This window comes from Hyperolius riggenbachi, chromosome 4 (assembly GCF_040937935.1).
Source record: "Hyperolius riggenbachi isolate aHypRig1 chromosome 4, aHypRig1.pri, whole genome shotgun sequence".
Classification (NCBI taxonomy): Eukaryota; Metazoa; Chordata; class Amphibia; order Anura; family Hyperoliidae; genus Hyperolius; species Hyperolius riggenbachi.
In genome coordinates this window covers 281,759,069-281,772,982 of record NC_090649.1, presented here as the reverse complement: position 1 = coordinate 281,772,982, position 13,914 = coordinate 281,759,069, and the positions used below count along the sequence as shown (strand labels likewise).

Below are 13,914 nucleotides of genomic sequence, written 5' to 3'. Positions count from 1 at the left end.
TGGGGCCTTATGTTGCACATACTGGAAAAACAAGATTGCAACGCAACACAGGCAAAAAGTGGCATTGTATGTTACACTTGCAATGCACCGCATCCAGTGAAACATACAGTACATAAAGTATGTTTCACTGCAAGCATAAATGCTCATGTCATCAGGTAACTTGCAGCATGCCCCATGTTATTTACATGCATTTCACCACACAACACTTGCTTCATTGCCTGCCATGCACGACCGTGCTATGCGTTTAGTGCGCAATGTGACGAGCGTGAAGGTTTTAGTGCGCACAGTAACGAAAGGTTGTCGAGCGCACTTTGCCACGTTAGCACGCGCACGTGAATCTTTACTCGTGCAAACCTTCACGCGCGTCACATTGCGCGCTAAATGCATAGCACGGTCTTGCTATGCTTTACACCGCTTTTGTGAATCAAGCCCATAATGTTCACTGCAACGTGATACAAGGTGTGAAAGCACCCTACTGCCATCATGATGAATTTTGCTGGACTTGATCACTTTTGTGAGATGAACGTTTGCTGTTCTATTTTTGGAAGATTAGCTTTCTCTATTTTTTACTATTTGTTCTTGTTCAAGTTTGCTTCTTAGTACTGTAGGTGTGTTGTAGTTACATACTTTGTTTCTACTTCAGTGTGAAGAAATAAGGGACAGAGTTGATTGCCTGGAATGTTACCTCTGCTTAGGGCCTTTACACACTGAATATCACACACACAAAAAAATCACAATCGCTACCACTTAGCAATGGCAAATTTTTAGGGATTGCGTTTGCAATTATTACAATGTGATCACTCCTGGAATGCTGCATGTAGCGTTTTTCATAACACTGTAGTGTGAAAGCCACTCTAGCGATTTGCCGATTGCCATGTGAAACGGTTCTTAACCTTTAGCTGACCGCTCCACGGCAATTGGCGTAAACGCGGAGGCAGCCCCAGGACCGCTCAATGCCAAATGGCTTGAAGTCCTGGGCGAGGTTTTGAAGGAGACCGCGTACGTCAATGCTTGCACATCTCCGCTTGAATGATGGAGCTCTGCTCTGTCATCAGTCTCCCAACGGCCGCTAGGAGACTGTTAGATGGCGAAACCGCTGTCTATTTACACTGTACAGCGCTGCGATCTAAGGCAGCGCTGTACTGGGGACAGCCGTGTCCCTTGACTGTCCCCTATGGAGGCACAGGAGTGATCGGCTCTCATAGGCTGATTCCTATGACAGCTGATCGCTGTCATTGGCTGGCGGGGGGTGGGAGGGAACATAAATAAGTAAAAAATAGCAATATGCATTAAAAAACCCCAAACAAATAAAGAAAAACATAAATAAATATATAAAGAAAGTGGTCGGCCATCAGAGCCCACCCACAGAAGGCTCTGTTGGTGGGCAGAAAAGGGGGGGAATCACTTGTGTGCTGAGCTGTACGACCCTGCTGTGAGGCCTTAAAGCTGCAGTGGCCTAATTTGTACAAAAATAGCCTGGTCACTGGGGGGGGGGGGGGGGGGGGAGAGACTAGGGGTAAAGCCTCTGGTCCTTAAGTGGTTAATATGGAATGTCCACTATAATGAAAATGAATGAATGGTAAATCCCCATTTGATGTAGTCTGAGCCGCCAGAACCTTATTCTGCTTCTGGAACAGTTATCATGAAGCAAAAATGCCTGATGAGTTCCTACAGGAAGAGGCAGTATATATGTATATATTAGGACTCCTGGGATTAGATCTCGGCTCTTCATGTCAGCACCTATTCAGTAGGAGACCTTGGGAAATACTCCCTAACACTGCTACTGCCTATAGAGCGCATCCTAGTGGCTGCAGCTCTGGCGCTTTGAGTCCACCAGGAGAAAAGCACAAAACAAATGTTCTGTGTCTTGTCTATGTCTTGAGCCATAGGCTCAGATAATAGTCTTAAGCCAATTAAGTAACTGGACTAATGAGAAGCTGTGGTGGGTGGTAGCATGCCTAATAGCTGCTAAAGACTAGGATGTCATCATTTCAACTGCAGGGATTCATCGACTGACTCCTCCTCAGTGAGTATGACTGTGATACCACCACTTATCTGCTATGATACCACCACTTACCTCCACCCATGTCACCATTTGGCATTGAGTGGAATTCTCCTTTGATACAAAAGGTATACTGCTACCACAAACATTTGTGTCACATTTTTACTTAATTTTCACATTAAGAAAATCCCATATTATTTGGGTCTAGTTTTAGAAAAGCATACAGAATCACAATTGTCAAAATACATGAATAGTCAGAACAGTTAAAGCCATGAAAGTGGTATAGTTATTCTTAATGTAACAACACTGATTATGCTGCGGCACCTTCTTGATTCAGAGTCAGTAGGACCGCTGGTGGTTGTGGGTAATAGCCATCATGGTCGGAGTTATTGCTTGAGAATCTGGTGAACTTGTAATCCAGAGGCAAATCTGAAAATAGAGACAAACAAATGCACTTATAAGGCTTCCACAGACTTCAAGTGGGAATAACAGCTCTTTCATAGGCTTCCTGCTACATGGGCAGAACATGTGAAAGCATATAAACTTCTATGCAAATGAATATCATAAGTGCATAAATATCAAAAGAATGGGAGAGATGATAGCTTCATAGGGTATCTACTAAAAAATGCAGTGGTGAGTTTATCTACAGCACCACTGAGAATCAGAGCACCTTCTCCTTCATCACATCACACCAAGAAGCAGATGTATCCTGTATGAAATTATTAACAGGATGTGCAGCTGGATTATTTTAGACTTTTCTTTACATAAAAACAGTGCCAATCAGGGGCGTTGCTAGGATTCCAAAAGATTGGGGGCACCAAAGGGCACTCCTGCCACGGCGAAAAATGAGTGTGGCCACAGACCGGAATGTGGGTGTGGTCACAGGTGGAGCCAAATTTAGATGCACTTAGCAAGGGTCTAAGTAGGCCTGGGTAGCAAAATGTCGACTGAAGCCCCTCTCCAATAATACACAAAACAAATATGCAGCATATTACATAAATAGGCAGTGTCCCTTATCTCATATAAAAGCATATGTGCATCTAGTAGCCAAAGTTATATACAGATACAGCACAGTGGCGTAGTGGTTCGTACTCTCTCCTTGCAGCGCTGGATTCCTGGTTAGAAACCCAGCCAGGGATCTGCAAGGAGTTTGTATGTTCACTCTGTGTCTGTGTGGGTTTCCTCCAGGCACTCTGGTTTCCTCACACATCCCCAAAACATACAGATAAGTTAATTGGCTTCCCCCTAAATTGAGTATGGCTGTGATAGGATAGAAAAAAGGACGGGAGGAAAAACCAGGAGCCCAATCTGGTGTAGTATTGCGGGTTTAGGGTGATAGTATAAATTAATTCTTATGTAATCGTACTCACAAAGCAGGGTTGCAATACAAGCAACCACTTAGAGCGCATGCGGGGAAGTACCGTCCTCGCTCGGCCTTGTCCTTGGGTGGTCGCTGCTCCTTTGAAAAGTTCCACTTGCCAAAGTGGTAACCCCGAATCGGGGGAAACGTCAGATAAGGTGAGGTAGGAGGCGCCCGTGACGGACAGATGTAATATTATGCGGGTAGTTACAGTTTTTTGTGGGTGGTTATAGCTTTACTTTTCGGCCAGTGTAGTAATAAAACATAAAGGATGGTCCTACCTTAAGAAGAACAGTCCATCCACTTACTGATTTTGCGAATAAATAACTTTATTGGCCACTTTAAAATTGACAACGCGTTTCGCGGATAAACCGCTTCCTCAGGTCGAGTAATGTACCCTCCAGGTAATGGAGTGGCTATCTCGGGCGCCTGTGGATAGCCACTCCATTACCTGGAGGGTACATTACTCGACCTGAGGAAGCGGTTTATCCGCGAAACGCGTTGTCAATTTTAAAGTGCCCAATAAAGTTATTTATTCGCAAAATCAGTAAGTGGATGGACTGCTCTTCTTAATGTAGGACCATCCTTTATGTTTTATTACTACACTGGCCGAAAAGTAAAGCTATAACCACCCACAAAAAACTGTAACTACCCGCATAATATTACATCTGTCTGTCACGGGCGCCTCCTACCTCACCTTATCCCCCTAAATTGGCCCTAGACTACCATACATACACTACACAATACATACATAGAAATAGGACTATGGTAGGGATTAGATTGTGAGCCCCCCTGAGTAACAGTTAAGTGACAAGACAATATACTCTGTACAGAGCTGTGGAAGATGTCAGTGCTATATAAATACTAAATATAGCCTTGCAGGTATATATGAGAGCCCAGACTGACACAGCAAAGAGCAAGCATATGTACAACAGAATTACTGCCCAGCAAGCTCAATGTCTTTATAAGTGTGAGATTCCACCCAATCATCTTTACATAAATCCTTAACAAAAAGACCCACACATAAAACATTTACAGCTCAATAGGCAGGTCAAATTAGGTCCCAGAAAAGATTGCAGACACCTTTCACAAACGGACAGCCCCATGCTGTCAGTAAACAAATCATCAATTGACTTGAGCCACTAGAGCTAGAGGCAGGAGGGGGGAAGACTGTGCACTGGGCTGAGCTGACAGCCAGACTCCTAACGCTGCTTTTGTTCTGCAAGATTGAATTAGGGCTGGTTCAGACGGACGTCTGCGTAGCGTCACGTCGCGTCTGGGGGCGTTGCGGCGGCTGCGCGGTCAGGCTTTCAGTAGCCTTCGGTCGCGTCGTGATGCGGTCGGGTTTTTTTTTTTCCCGTAGGGGAACATTAGCCGTCGCGGTTGGCCGCTCCCTGGAAGCTACATGTTGCTTCCAGGGGCAGCCCGAACGCTCGCGAAATTCGGGACCCGAACGCCGCGTTCGGGTAAAAGCGCGCAAAAGCTCGGTGTAAACGCTCCCATTCACTTGAATGGGAGCGTTTACCGCGACGGTCCGAACGCTTGCGGTAAACGCTCCGCAAGCGTCTGTCTGAACCAGCCCTAACTCACCTCCTCTCCTCCTCTGTCTGTCATCCGTTCGCTCTGCTGTAATCGTCGGTCCCGCTCTCTGAGCCTGCAGATATCCTCTCTTCCGGACTTCCGCTTTCTCAGACTCTAGAGGTAGAAGCCTGGTGGAGAGGATGTCTGCAGGCTCCGGAGATCAAGCGCTGACTGCGAGATTTTGCTGGGGGAGGTTCGTGGCACCCCACAAAAGATTTGTGGCACGTGGAACGAATGTTTAGCGCTAGCGACGCCGCTGGTGCCAATCTATATATATAATAGGCTAAGTGCCTCAACCTTCAAGCAAGAAGAAGAAGTAGCGCCCTGCCCCCAGGGCCGGTCCAAGCAAGAATAAGGGGCTGGTCCAAGCAAGAAGAATATGTAGTGCCATATCAAACCAAGGGCGAAGAGGGATAATTTGCATATTCAGTAGCAGTGCATTGTGGGTAACCACAAATGTTCACTTATAGCTGAATTATTGCAGATTTGCTTCTGTTTTAAGAAGGAAAATTACACCAAGCTTTGCTTTTGTTAGTAGAAGGGCTTTTTGGTCTCTTTTACTCTCCTATACATTCTTAGAAGTTTGGGTCACCCTGAGCTGCTTGGTTACTCTGTTGTACTGGTCCAAGCCAAATCTCATACAGCCTTATTGATCTCTGCTATGTACTGATGGGGGTCTTTTTGGTCCCTGTTATCCCCCTATACATTCTGAGTGGTTTGGGTCACCCTGCTGCTTGGTTACTCTTGTACTGGTCCAAGCCTTATCTCATACAGTTGTATCAATCTCTGCCATGTACTGATGAGGACCAAAAGTCCGAAACAGGCTGTCTACATGTGGGTTTGATATGACTGTGTAAAATTTAAAGCTATATGCTTGCTATATACACCAGCGGCTGTGGATGCTAGCTTGGCTTACCAAAGGGGAAAAGGGGTAATTTGCATATTTAGTAGCAGTGCATTGTGGGTAACCACAAATGTTCACCTATAGCTGAATTATTGCAGATTTCCTTCTGTTTTAAAAAGGCAAATTACACCAATACAGTGTGCGGCATTGCAGGAAGTGACGACAGTGGAACGCATGATGGAACACGGAAGAGGTGAGTCATCCCCGCCCGCTGCCTCTTACTAATAGTGGCGGCTGCTACTGTGCTTAAGCAGGAGGGAGGAGGGGGGGGGTTCCTGCTGAACTTAAGCTGCAGGGGGAGCGCACATGGGGACCCAGGTGAGGGGGTTCCTGCTGAGCTTAAGATGGAGGTACAGCACACATGGGGGACCCAGTTGAGGGGGGGTCCAACCCCCCTCCCCGCCACTGTGCCCAATACCCCCTTCCTGCCCTCTACCCTCTTATGCGGCGTATGGTACACCGCGGGTCGGCTAGTGTTATATATTTAGCAAAGTCGCACATGCTAATGATCACTTTGTCTTCAAACTGACCTCAAACAATATGGTATATATATACATATACAGTACAGACCAAACGTTTGGATACACCTTTTCATTCAGAGAGTTTTCTTTATTTTCATGACTATGAACATTGTAGATTCACACTGAAGGCATCCAAACTATGAATTAACATATGTGGAAGTATAGTACATAACCAAAAAGTGTGAAACCTACTGAAAATATGTCATATTCTAGGTTCTTCAAAGTAGCCACCTTTTGCTTTGATTACTGTTTTTCACACTCTTGGCATTCTCTTGATGAGCTTCAAGAGGTAGTCACCCAAAATGGTTTTCACTTCACAGGTGTGCCTTGTCAAGTTTAATAAGTGGGATTTCTTGCCTTATAAATGGGGTTGGGACCATCAGTTGTGTTGTGGAGAAGTCAGGTGGATACACAGCTGGTAGTCCTACTTAATAGACAGTTAGAATTTGTATTATGGCAAGAAAAAAGCAGCTATGTAAAGAAAAATGAGTGGCCATCGTTGCTTTAACCACTTGAGGACCTAGGGCTTTACCCCCCTTAAGGACCGGCCACTTTTTTCCATTCAGACCACTGCAGCTTTCACGGTTTATTGCTCGCTCATACAACCTACCACCTAAATGAATTTTGGCTCCTTTTCTTGTCACTAATAAAGCTTTCTTTCGGTGCTATTTGATTGCTCCTGCGATTTTTACTTTTTATTATATTCATCAAAAAATTGATGAAAACATGAATTTTGGCAAAAAAATGATTTTTTTAACTTTCTGTGCTGACATTTTTCAAATAAAGTAAAATTTCTGCATACATGCAGCGCGAAAAATGTGGACAAACATGTGTTTGATTAAAAAAAACCCATTCAGCCTATATTTATTGGTTTGGGTAAAAGTTATAGCGTTTACAAACTATGGTGCAAAAAGTGAATTTTCCCATTTTCAAGCATCTATGACTTTTCTGACCGCCTGTCATGTTTCATGAGGGGCTAGAATTCCAGGATAGTATAAATTTCCCCCAAATGACCCCATTTTGGAAAGAAGACATCCCAAAGTATTCACTGAGAGGCATAGTGAGTTCATAGAAGATATTATTTTTTGTCACAAGTAAGCGGAAAATGACACTTTGCAAAAAAAAAAACAAAAAAAAAAAACAAGTTTCCATTTCTTCTAACTTGCACCAAAAAAAAATGAAATCTGCCATGGACTCTCTGAATACTTTGAAGTGTCTACTCTCCAAAATGGGGTAATTTGTGGGGTGTGTTTACTGTCCTCACATTTTGGGGGGTGCTAATTTGTAAGCACCCCTGTAAAGCCTAAAGGTGCTCATTGGACTTTGGGCCACTTAGCGCAGTTAGGGTGCAAAAAAGTGCCACACATGTGGTATTGCCGTACTCAGTAGAAGTAGTATAATGTGTTTTGGGGTGTATTTTTACACATACCGATGCTGGGTGGGAGAAATATCTCTGTAAATGACAATTTTTTAATTTTTTTTACACACAATTGTCCATTTACAGAGATCTTTCTCCCACTCAGCATGGGTATGTGTAAAAATACACCCCAAAACACATTATACTACTTCTCCTGAGTACTGCGATACCACATGTGTGGCACTTTTTTGCACCCTAACTGCGCTAAGGGGCCCAAAGTCCAATGAGTACCTTTAGGATTTCACAGGTCATTTTCAGACATTTGTTTTCAAGACTACTCCTCACGGTTTAGGGCCCCTAAAATGCCAGGACAGTATAGGAACCCCACAAATGACCCCATTTTAGAAAGAAGACACCCCAAGGTATTCCGTTAGTAGTACGGTGAGTTCATAGAAGATTTTTTTTTTGTCACAAGTTAGCGGAAAATGACACTTTCTGAAAAAAAACAATAAAAATCAATTTCCGCTAACTTGTGACAAAAAATAAAATCTTCTATGAACTCACCGTACTACTAACAGAATACCTTTGGGTGTCTTCTTTCTAAAATGGATTCATTTGTGGGGTTCCTATACTGTCCTGGAATTTTAGGGGCCCTAAACCGTGAGGAGTAGTCTTGAAACAAAAATGATCTGTGAAATCCTAAAGGTACTCTCAAAATGACCTGTGAAAGCAATGCACTGGCGAGGTGATCAGGACTGGGGTCTGAGGGCGTTCTGAGGGTGTGGGCGGGTGATTGAGTGCCCTAGGGGCAGATAGGGGTCTAATCTGATAGGTAGCAGTGACAGGGGGTGATTGATAGGTAATTAGTGGGTGTTTAGGGTGGAGAACAGATGTAAACACTGCACTTGGGAGGTGATCGGACGTCGGATCTGCGGGCGATCTATTGGTGTGGGTGGGTGATCAGACTGCCCGCAAGGGGCAGGTTAGGGGCTGATTGATGGGTGGCAGTGACAGGGGGTGATTGATGGGTGGCAGTGACAGGGGGTGATTGATGGGTGATTGATAGGTGATTGACAGGTAATTAGTGGGTTATTACAGGGGAGAACAGATGTAAATATTGCACTGGCGAATTGATAAGGGGGGGGGGTCTAAGGGCAATCTGAGCGTGTAGGCGGGTGATTGGGTGCCCGCAAGAGGCAGATTAGGGTCTGATCTGATGGGTAACAGTGACAGGTGGTGATAGGGGGTGATTGATGGGTAATTAGTGGGTGTTTAGGGTAGAGAATAGATGTAAACACTGCACTTGGGAGGTGATCGGACGTCGGATCTGCGGGCGATCTATTGGTGTGGGTGGGTGATCAGATTGCCCGCAAGGGGCAGGTTAGGGGCTGATTGATGGGTGGCAGTGACAGGGGGTGATTGATGGGTGATTGATAGGTGATTGACAGGTAATTAGTGGGTTATTACAGGGGAGAACAGATGTAAATATTGCACTGGCGAATCGATAAGGGGGGTCTAATCTGAGGGGGGGGGGGGGGTGATCAGGAGGGGGGGGATAAAAAAAAATAGCGTTGACAGATAGTGACAGGGAGTGATTGATGGGTGATTAGAGAGGTGATTGGGTGCAAACAGGGGTCTGGGGGGTGGGCAGGGGGGGGTCCTGATGGGTGCTGTGGGTGATCTGGGGCGGGGGGGGGGGGGGGGGAATCAGTGTGCTTGGGTGCAGACTAGGGTGGCTGCAGCCTGCCCTGGTGGTCCCTCGGACACTGGGACCACCAGGGCAGGAGGCAGCCTGTATAATACACTTTGTAAACATTACAAAGTGTATTATACACTTTGTATGCGGCAATCGCGGACTTAACATCCCGCCGGCGCTTCCGTATGGCCGGCGGGATGTTGCGGCGGGTGAGCGGCGCCAGGCGGAGGCGGAGGATCACGTCACGGATGACACGATCGCTCCGCCCATGCCCCTACAAGGACCACCGCCTTTGGGCATGAGCTGGTCCTTGTGGGGTCCACTTCCCGGCCGCCTCTGTGCGTTAGGCGGTCGGGAAGTGGTTAAGAAATGAAGGGCAGTCAGTCCAAAACATTGGGAAAACTTTGAAAATGTCCCCAAGTGCAGTCTCAAAACCATCAAAGGCTACAAAGAAACCGCCTCACATGCGGACCGCCCCAGAAAAGGAAGACCAAGAGTCACCTCTGCTGCGGAGGATAAGTTCATCCAAGTCACCAGCCTCAGAAATCGCAGGATAACAGCAGCCCAGATTAGAGACCAGGTCAATGCCACACAGAGTTCTAGCAGCAGACACATCTCTAGAACAACTGTTAAGAGGAGTCTGTCACAGGCCTTCATGGTAGAATATCTCCTTCAAGACTGTTGGAAGACCATTTCATGTGACTACCTCTTGAAGCTCATCAAGAGAATGCCAAGAGTGTGAAAAGCAGTAATGAAAGCAAAAGGTGGCTACTTTGAAGAACCTAGAATATGACATATTTTCAGTTGTTTCACACTTTGTACTATACTTCCACATGTGTTAATTCATAATTTGGATGCCTTCAGTGTGAGTCTACAATGTTCATAGTCATGAAAATAAAGAAAACTCTTTGAATGAGAAGGGGTGTGCAAACTTTTGGTCTGTACTGTATATATATATATATATATATATATATATATATATATATATATATATATATATATATATACAGTATATGTAGAATCTCATTACAAATTCTGATATAATAAACCTCTGAATATAGTAAACTCATTCCTTAGGTCCCAGCAAATGCATCTGTATAAAAATGCAATGTATGGCCAATTCTGATATACTGTAGTAAACTTCTGATATGGTAAACTACTTTTCCTGGTCCCTTGGAGTTTACTATAAATGGATTCCAATATATGTGTATATATATATATATATATATATATATATATATATATATATATATATATATATATATATACAGTGGTGTGAAAAACTATTTGCCCCCTTCCTGATTTCTTATTCTTTTGCATGTTTGTCACACTTAAATGTTTCTGCTCATCACAAACCGTTAACCATTAGTTAAAGATAACATAATTGAACACAAAATGCAGTTTTAAATGATGGTTTTTATTAATTAGTGAGAAAAAAACCTCAAAACCTACATGGCCCTGTGTGAAAAAGAAATTGCCCCCTGAACCTAATAACTGGTTGGGCCACCCTTAGCAGCAATAACTGCATTTAAGCGTTTGCGATAACTTGCAACAAGTCTTTTACAGTGCTCTGGAGGAATTTTGGCCCACTCATTGTTGCAGAATTGTTGTAATTCAGCTTTATTTGAGGGTTTTCTAGCACGAACTGCCTTTTTAAGATCTTGCCACAACATCTCAATAGGATTCAGGTCAGGGCTTTGACTAGGCCACTCCAAAGTCTTCATTTTGTTTTTCTTCAGCCATTCAGAGGTGGATTTGCTGGTGTCTTTTGGGTCATTGTCCTGCTGCAGCACCCAAGATCGCTTCAGCTTGAGTTGACGAACAGATGGCCGGACATTCTCCTTCAGGATTTTTTGGTAGACAGTAGAATTCATGGTTCCATCTATCACAGCAAGCCTTCCAGGTCCTGAAGCAGCAAAACAACCCCAGACCATCACACTACCACCACCATATTTTATTGTTGGTATGATGTTCTTTTGCTGAAATGCTGTGTTACTTCTACGACAGATTTAACAGGACACGCACCTTCCAAAAAGTTCAACTTTTGTCTCTGCGGTCCACAAGGTATTTACCCACAAGTCTTGGCAATCATTGAGATGTTTTTTTTAGCAAAATTGAGACGAGCCTTAATGTTCTTTTTGCTTAAAAGTGGTTTGCGCCTTGTATATCTGCCATGCAGGCCGTTTTTGCCCAGTCTCTTTCTTATGGTGGAGTCGTGAACACTGACCTTAATTGAGGCAAGTGAGGCCTGCAGTTCTTTAGATGTTGTCCTGGGGTCTTTTGTGGCCTCTCGGATGAGTTTTCTCTGCGCTCTTGGGGTAATTTTGGTCGGCCAGCCACTCCTGGGAAGGTTCATCACTGTTCCATGTTTTTGCCATTTGTGGATAATGGCTCTCACTGTGGTTCGCTGGAGTCCCAAAGATTTAGAAATGGCTTTATAACCTTTACCAGACTGATAGATCTCAATTACAGTACTTTTGTTCTCATTTGTTACTGAATTTCTTTGGATCTTGGCATGATGTCTAGCTTTTGAGGTGCTTTTGGTCTACTTCTCTGTCTCAGATAGCTCCTATTTAAGTGATTTCTTGATTGAAACAGGTGTGGCCGTAATCAGGCCTGGGGATGACTACAGAAATTGAACTCAGGTGTGATAAACCACAGTTAAGTTATTTTTTAACAAGGGGGGGCAATCACTTTTTCACACAGGGCCATGTAGGTTTTGAGTTTTTTTTCCTCACTAATAAAAACCATCATTTAAAACTGCTTTTTGTGTTCAATTATGTTATCTTTGACTAATAGTTAACGGTTTTTGATGAGCAGAAACATTTAAGTGTGACAAACATGCAAAAGAATAAGAAATCAGGAAGGGGGCAAATAGTTTTTCACACCACTGTACATACAGGTAAATATATCTCAGTACCAATTTCCTGATCTCTTTGTCAGCAGTAGTATCCTGATCTCTCTTGAGCCCTCCAAGTGCCTAACACACACACGCTCGCACGCACGCACACACACACACAGCACCCAATGATAATATTTTTTATGGGCGTCTATTGGATGACTGCTGATCCTCGCCCTCAGATCACCTGCTTTGTATCTTACGAATAGGGCGTTAGGTAAGTATAGTTTAAGCAGGTAAAAAGGGCACAGGAAGCCCTGTTGAAAACACCCATAGGTGGAAATGTTAGAAACCACGATTAGCGGCTATGAATGGCAATTTGGGTGCCCAGAGGCACACAAAAATATCCGCTTATAGCCGATATTAACCATATTTATATTTACCTCCGGGACACTAAATAAACTACCACTGAGCAGAGACAACAAAACATTCAGTTTACTTTGTAAATGTTTAAATATAAACTAAAACCATGGGATGTCTAAAAAAGTAATTTTTAGGAGTAGGAGGATAAACACGATTGTTTATCTCATCGGTTTATTTTTACCTCTGATTCACTTTAAGTTTAGGCACCACCAGGAGGGGTCTTAGGGTTAGGCATCGGCAGAGGGAGGGCCTTGCATAAGAGTAGGGTTAGGTTGGGTCATAGTAAAATAACATTAAAAAGATTACTGATAGTAATTAGAGATGGCCAGAACGGTTAGCCAACGAACGGTTCCCGGCGAACTTCCGGGGTTCGAGATCGCGGAGAGCCGCAAACTTTTCCGGAACTTCGGTTCGCCCCCATAGTACATCATGAGGGTCAACTTTGACCCTCTACATCACAGTCAGCAGGCACATTGTAGCCAATCAGGCTACACTCCCTCCTGGAGTCACTCCCTACCTTTATAAAAGGCAGGCAGCGTCAGGCTTTGTACTCACTCGTGTGCCTGCATTACTTAGAAAAGGGAAAGCTGCTGCAGACTCTCATAGGGAAAGCTTAGTTAGGCTCTTGTAGGCTTGTTAGCTTGCTCCTTGCCAATTTTTATTTCTAAAAAAGTACCCCTCAACAGCTCTTTTGAGAGCTAATCTTGTTCTTGTGATCTATTTTGTGTGTGTGTGTGTGTGCAGAGCTGGGACAAGGTCCTCCAGCACCCAAGGCTGAGACACCAAAGTGCGCCCCTCCATCCCTCCCACCCCAGCTATCACACACTGGTTGCTACTAGACTAAGAGGAGCCACAGGGCCCACAACCTCCCCAACACCTTAATATCTAGTTATCTGGCTTGCAGTCACTGCTATGTATCCCCTTTTCTTATTTTTTTCTGCTTCATACACAATTAGGAATGACAGCTGAATGAATTGTGCGCCCCCTACTACAATGCGCCCTGAGGCTGGAGCCTCTCCAGCCTATGCCTCGGCCCGGCCCTGTGTGTGTGTGTGTGTCCCACTGACACTTGTGTGTCTGCCTCAGATGAGAGCAATGCCATCTGTACTCTCTGCCACCAAAAATTGAGCCGTGGAAAGACCAAGACCCGCATAGGGACAACTACCTTACGAAGGCACATGATTACAAAGAACAAACTGCAATGGGATGACCACCTGAGGAAAAGTAGCAC

The 13,914-nt window shown here is 44.4% G+C and overlaps 1 protein-coding gene across 3 annotated transcripts in view; it reads right to left on the bottom strand.

The window, feature by feature from the left end:
* Positions 1 to 1,494: 1,494 nt before the first annotated feature.
* The window catches only part of NT5DC1 (5'-nucleotidase domain containing 1), a 375,186-nt gene continuing 362,766 nt past the window's right edge, over positions 1,495 to 13,914 (bottom strand). For all 3 annotated transcript variants that reach the window (XM_068231330.1, XM_068231331.1, XM_068231332.1), the window contains one exon: positions 1,495 to 2,431. In XM_068231330.1, the coding sequence (XP_068087431.1) occupies positions 2,313 to 2,431 (119 nt within the window). In that variant the 3' untranslated portion in view covers positions 1,495 to 2,312. The remainder of the gene's footprint in view (positions 2,432 to 13,914) is intronic.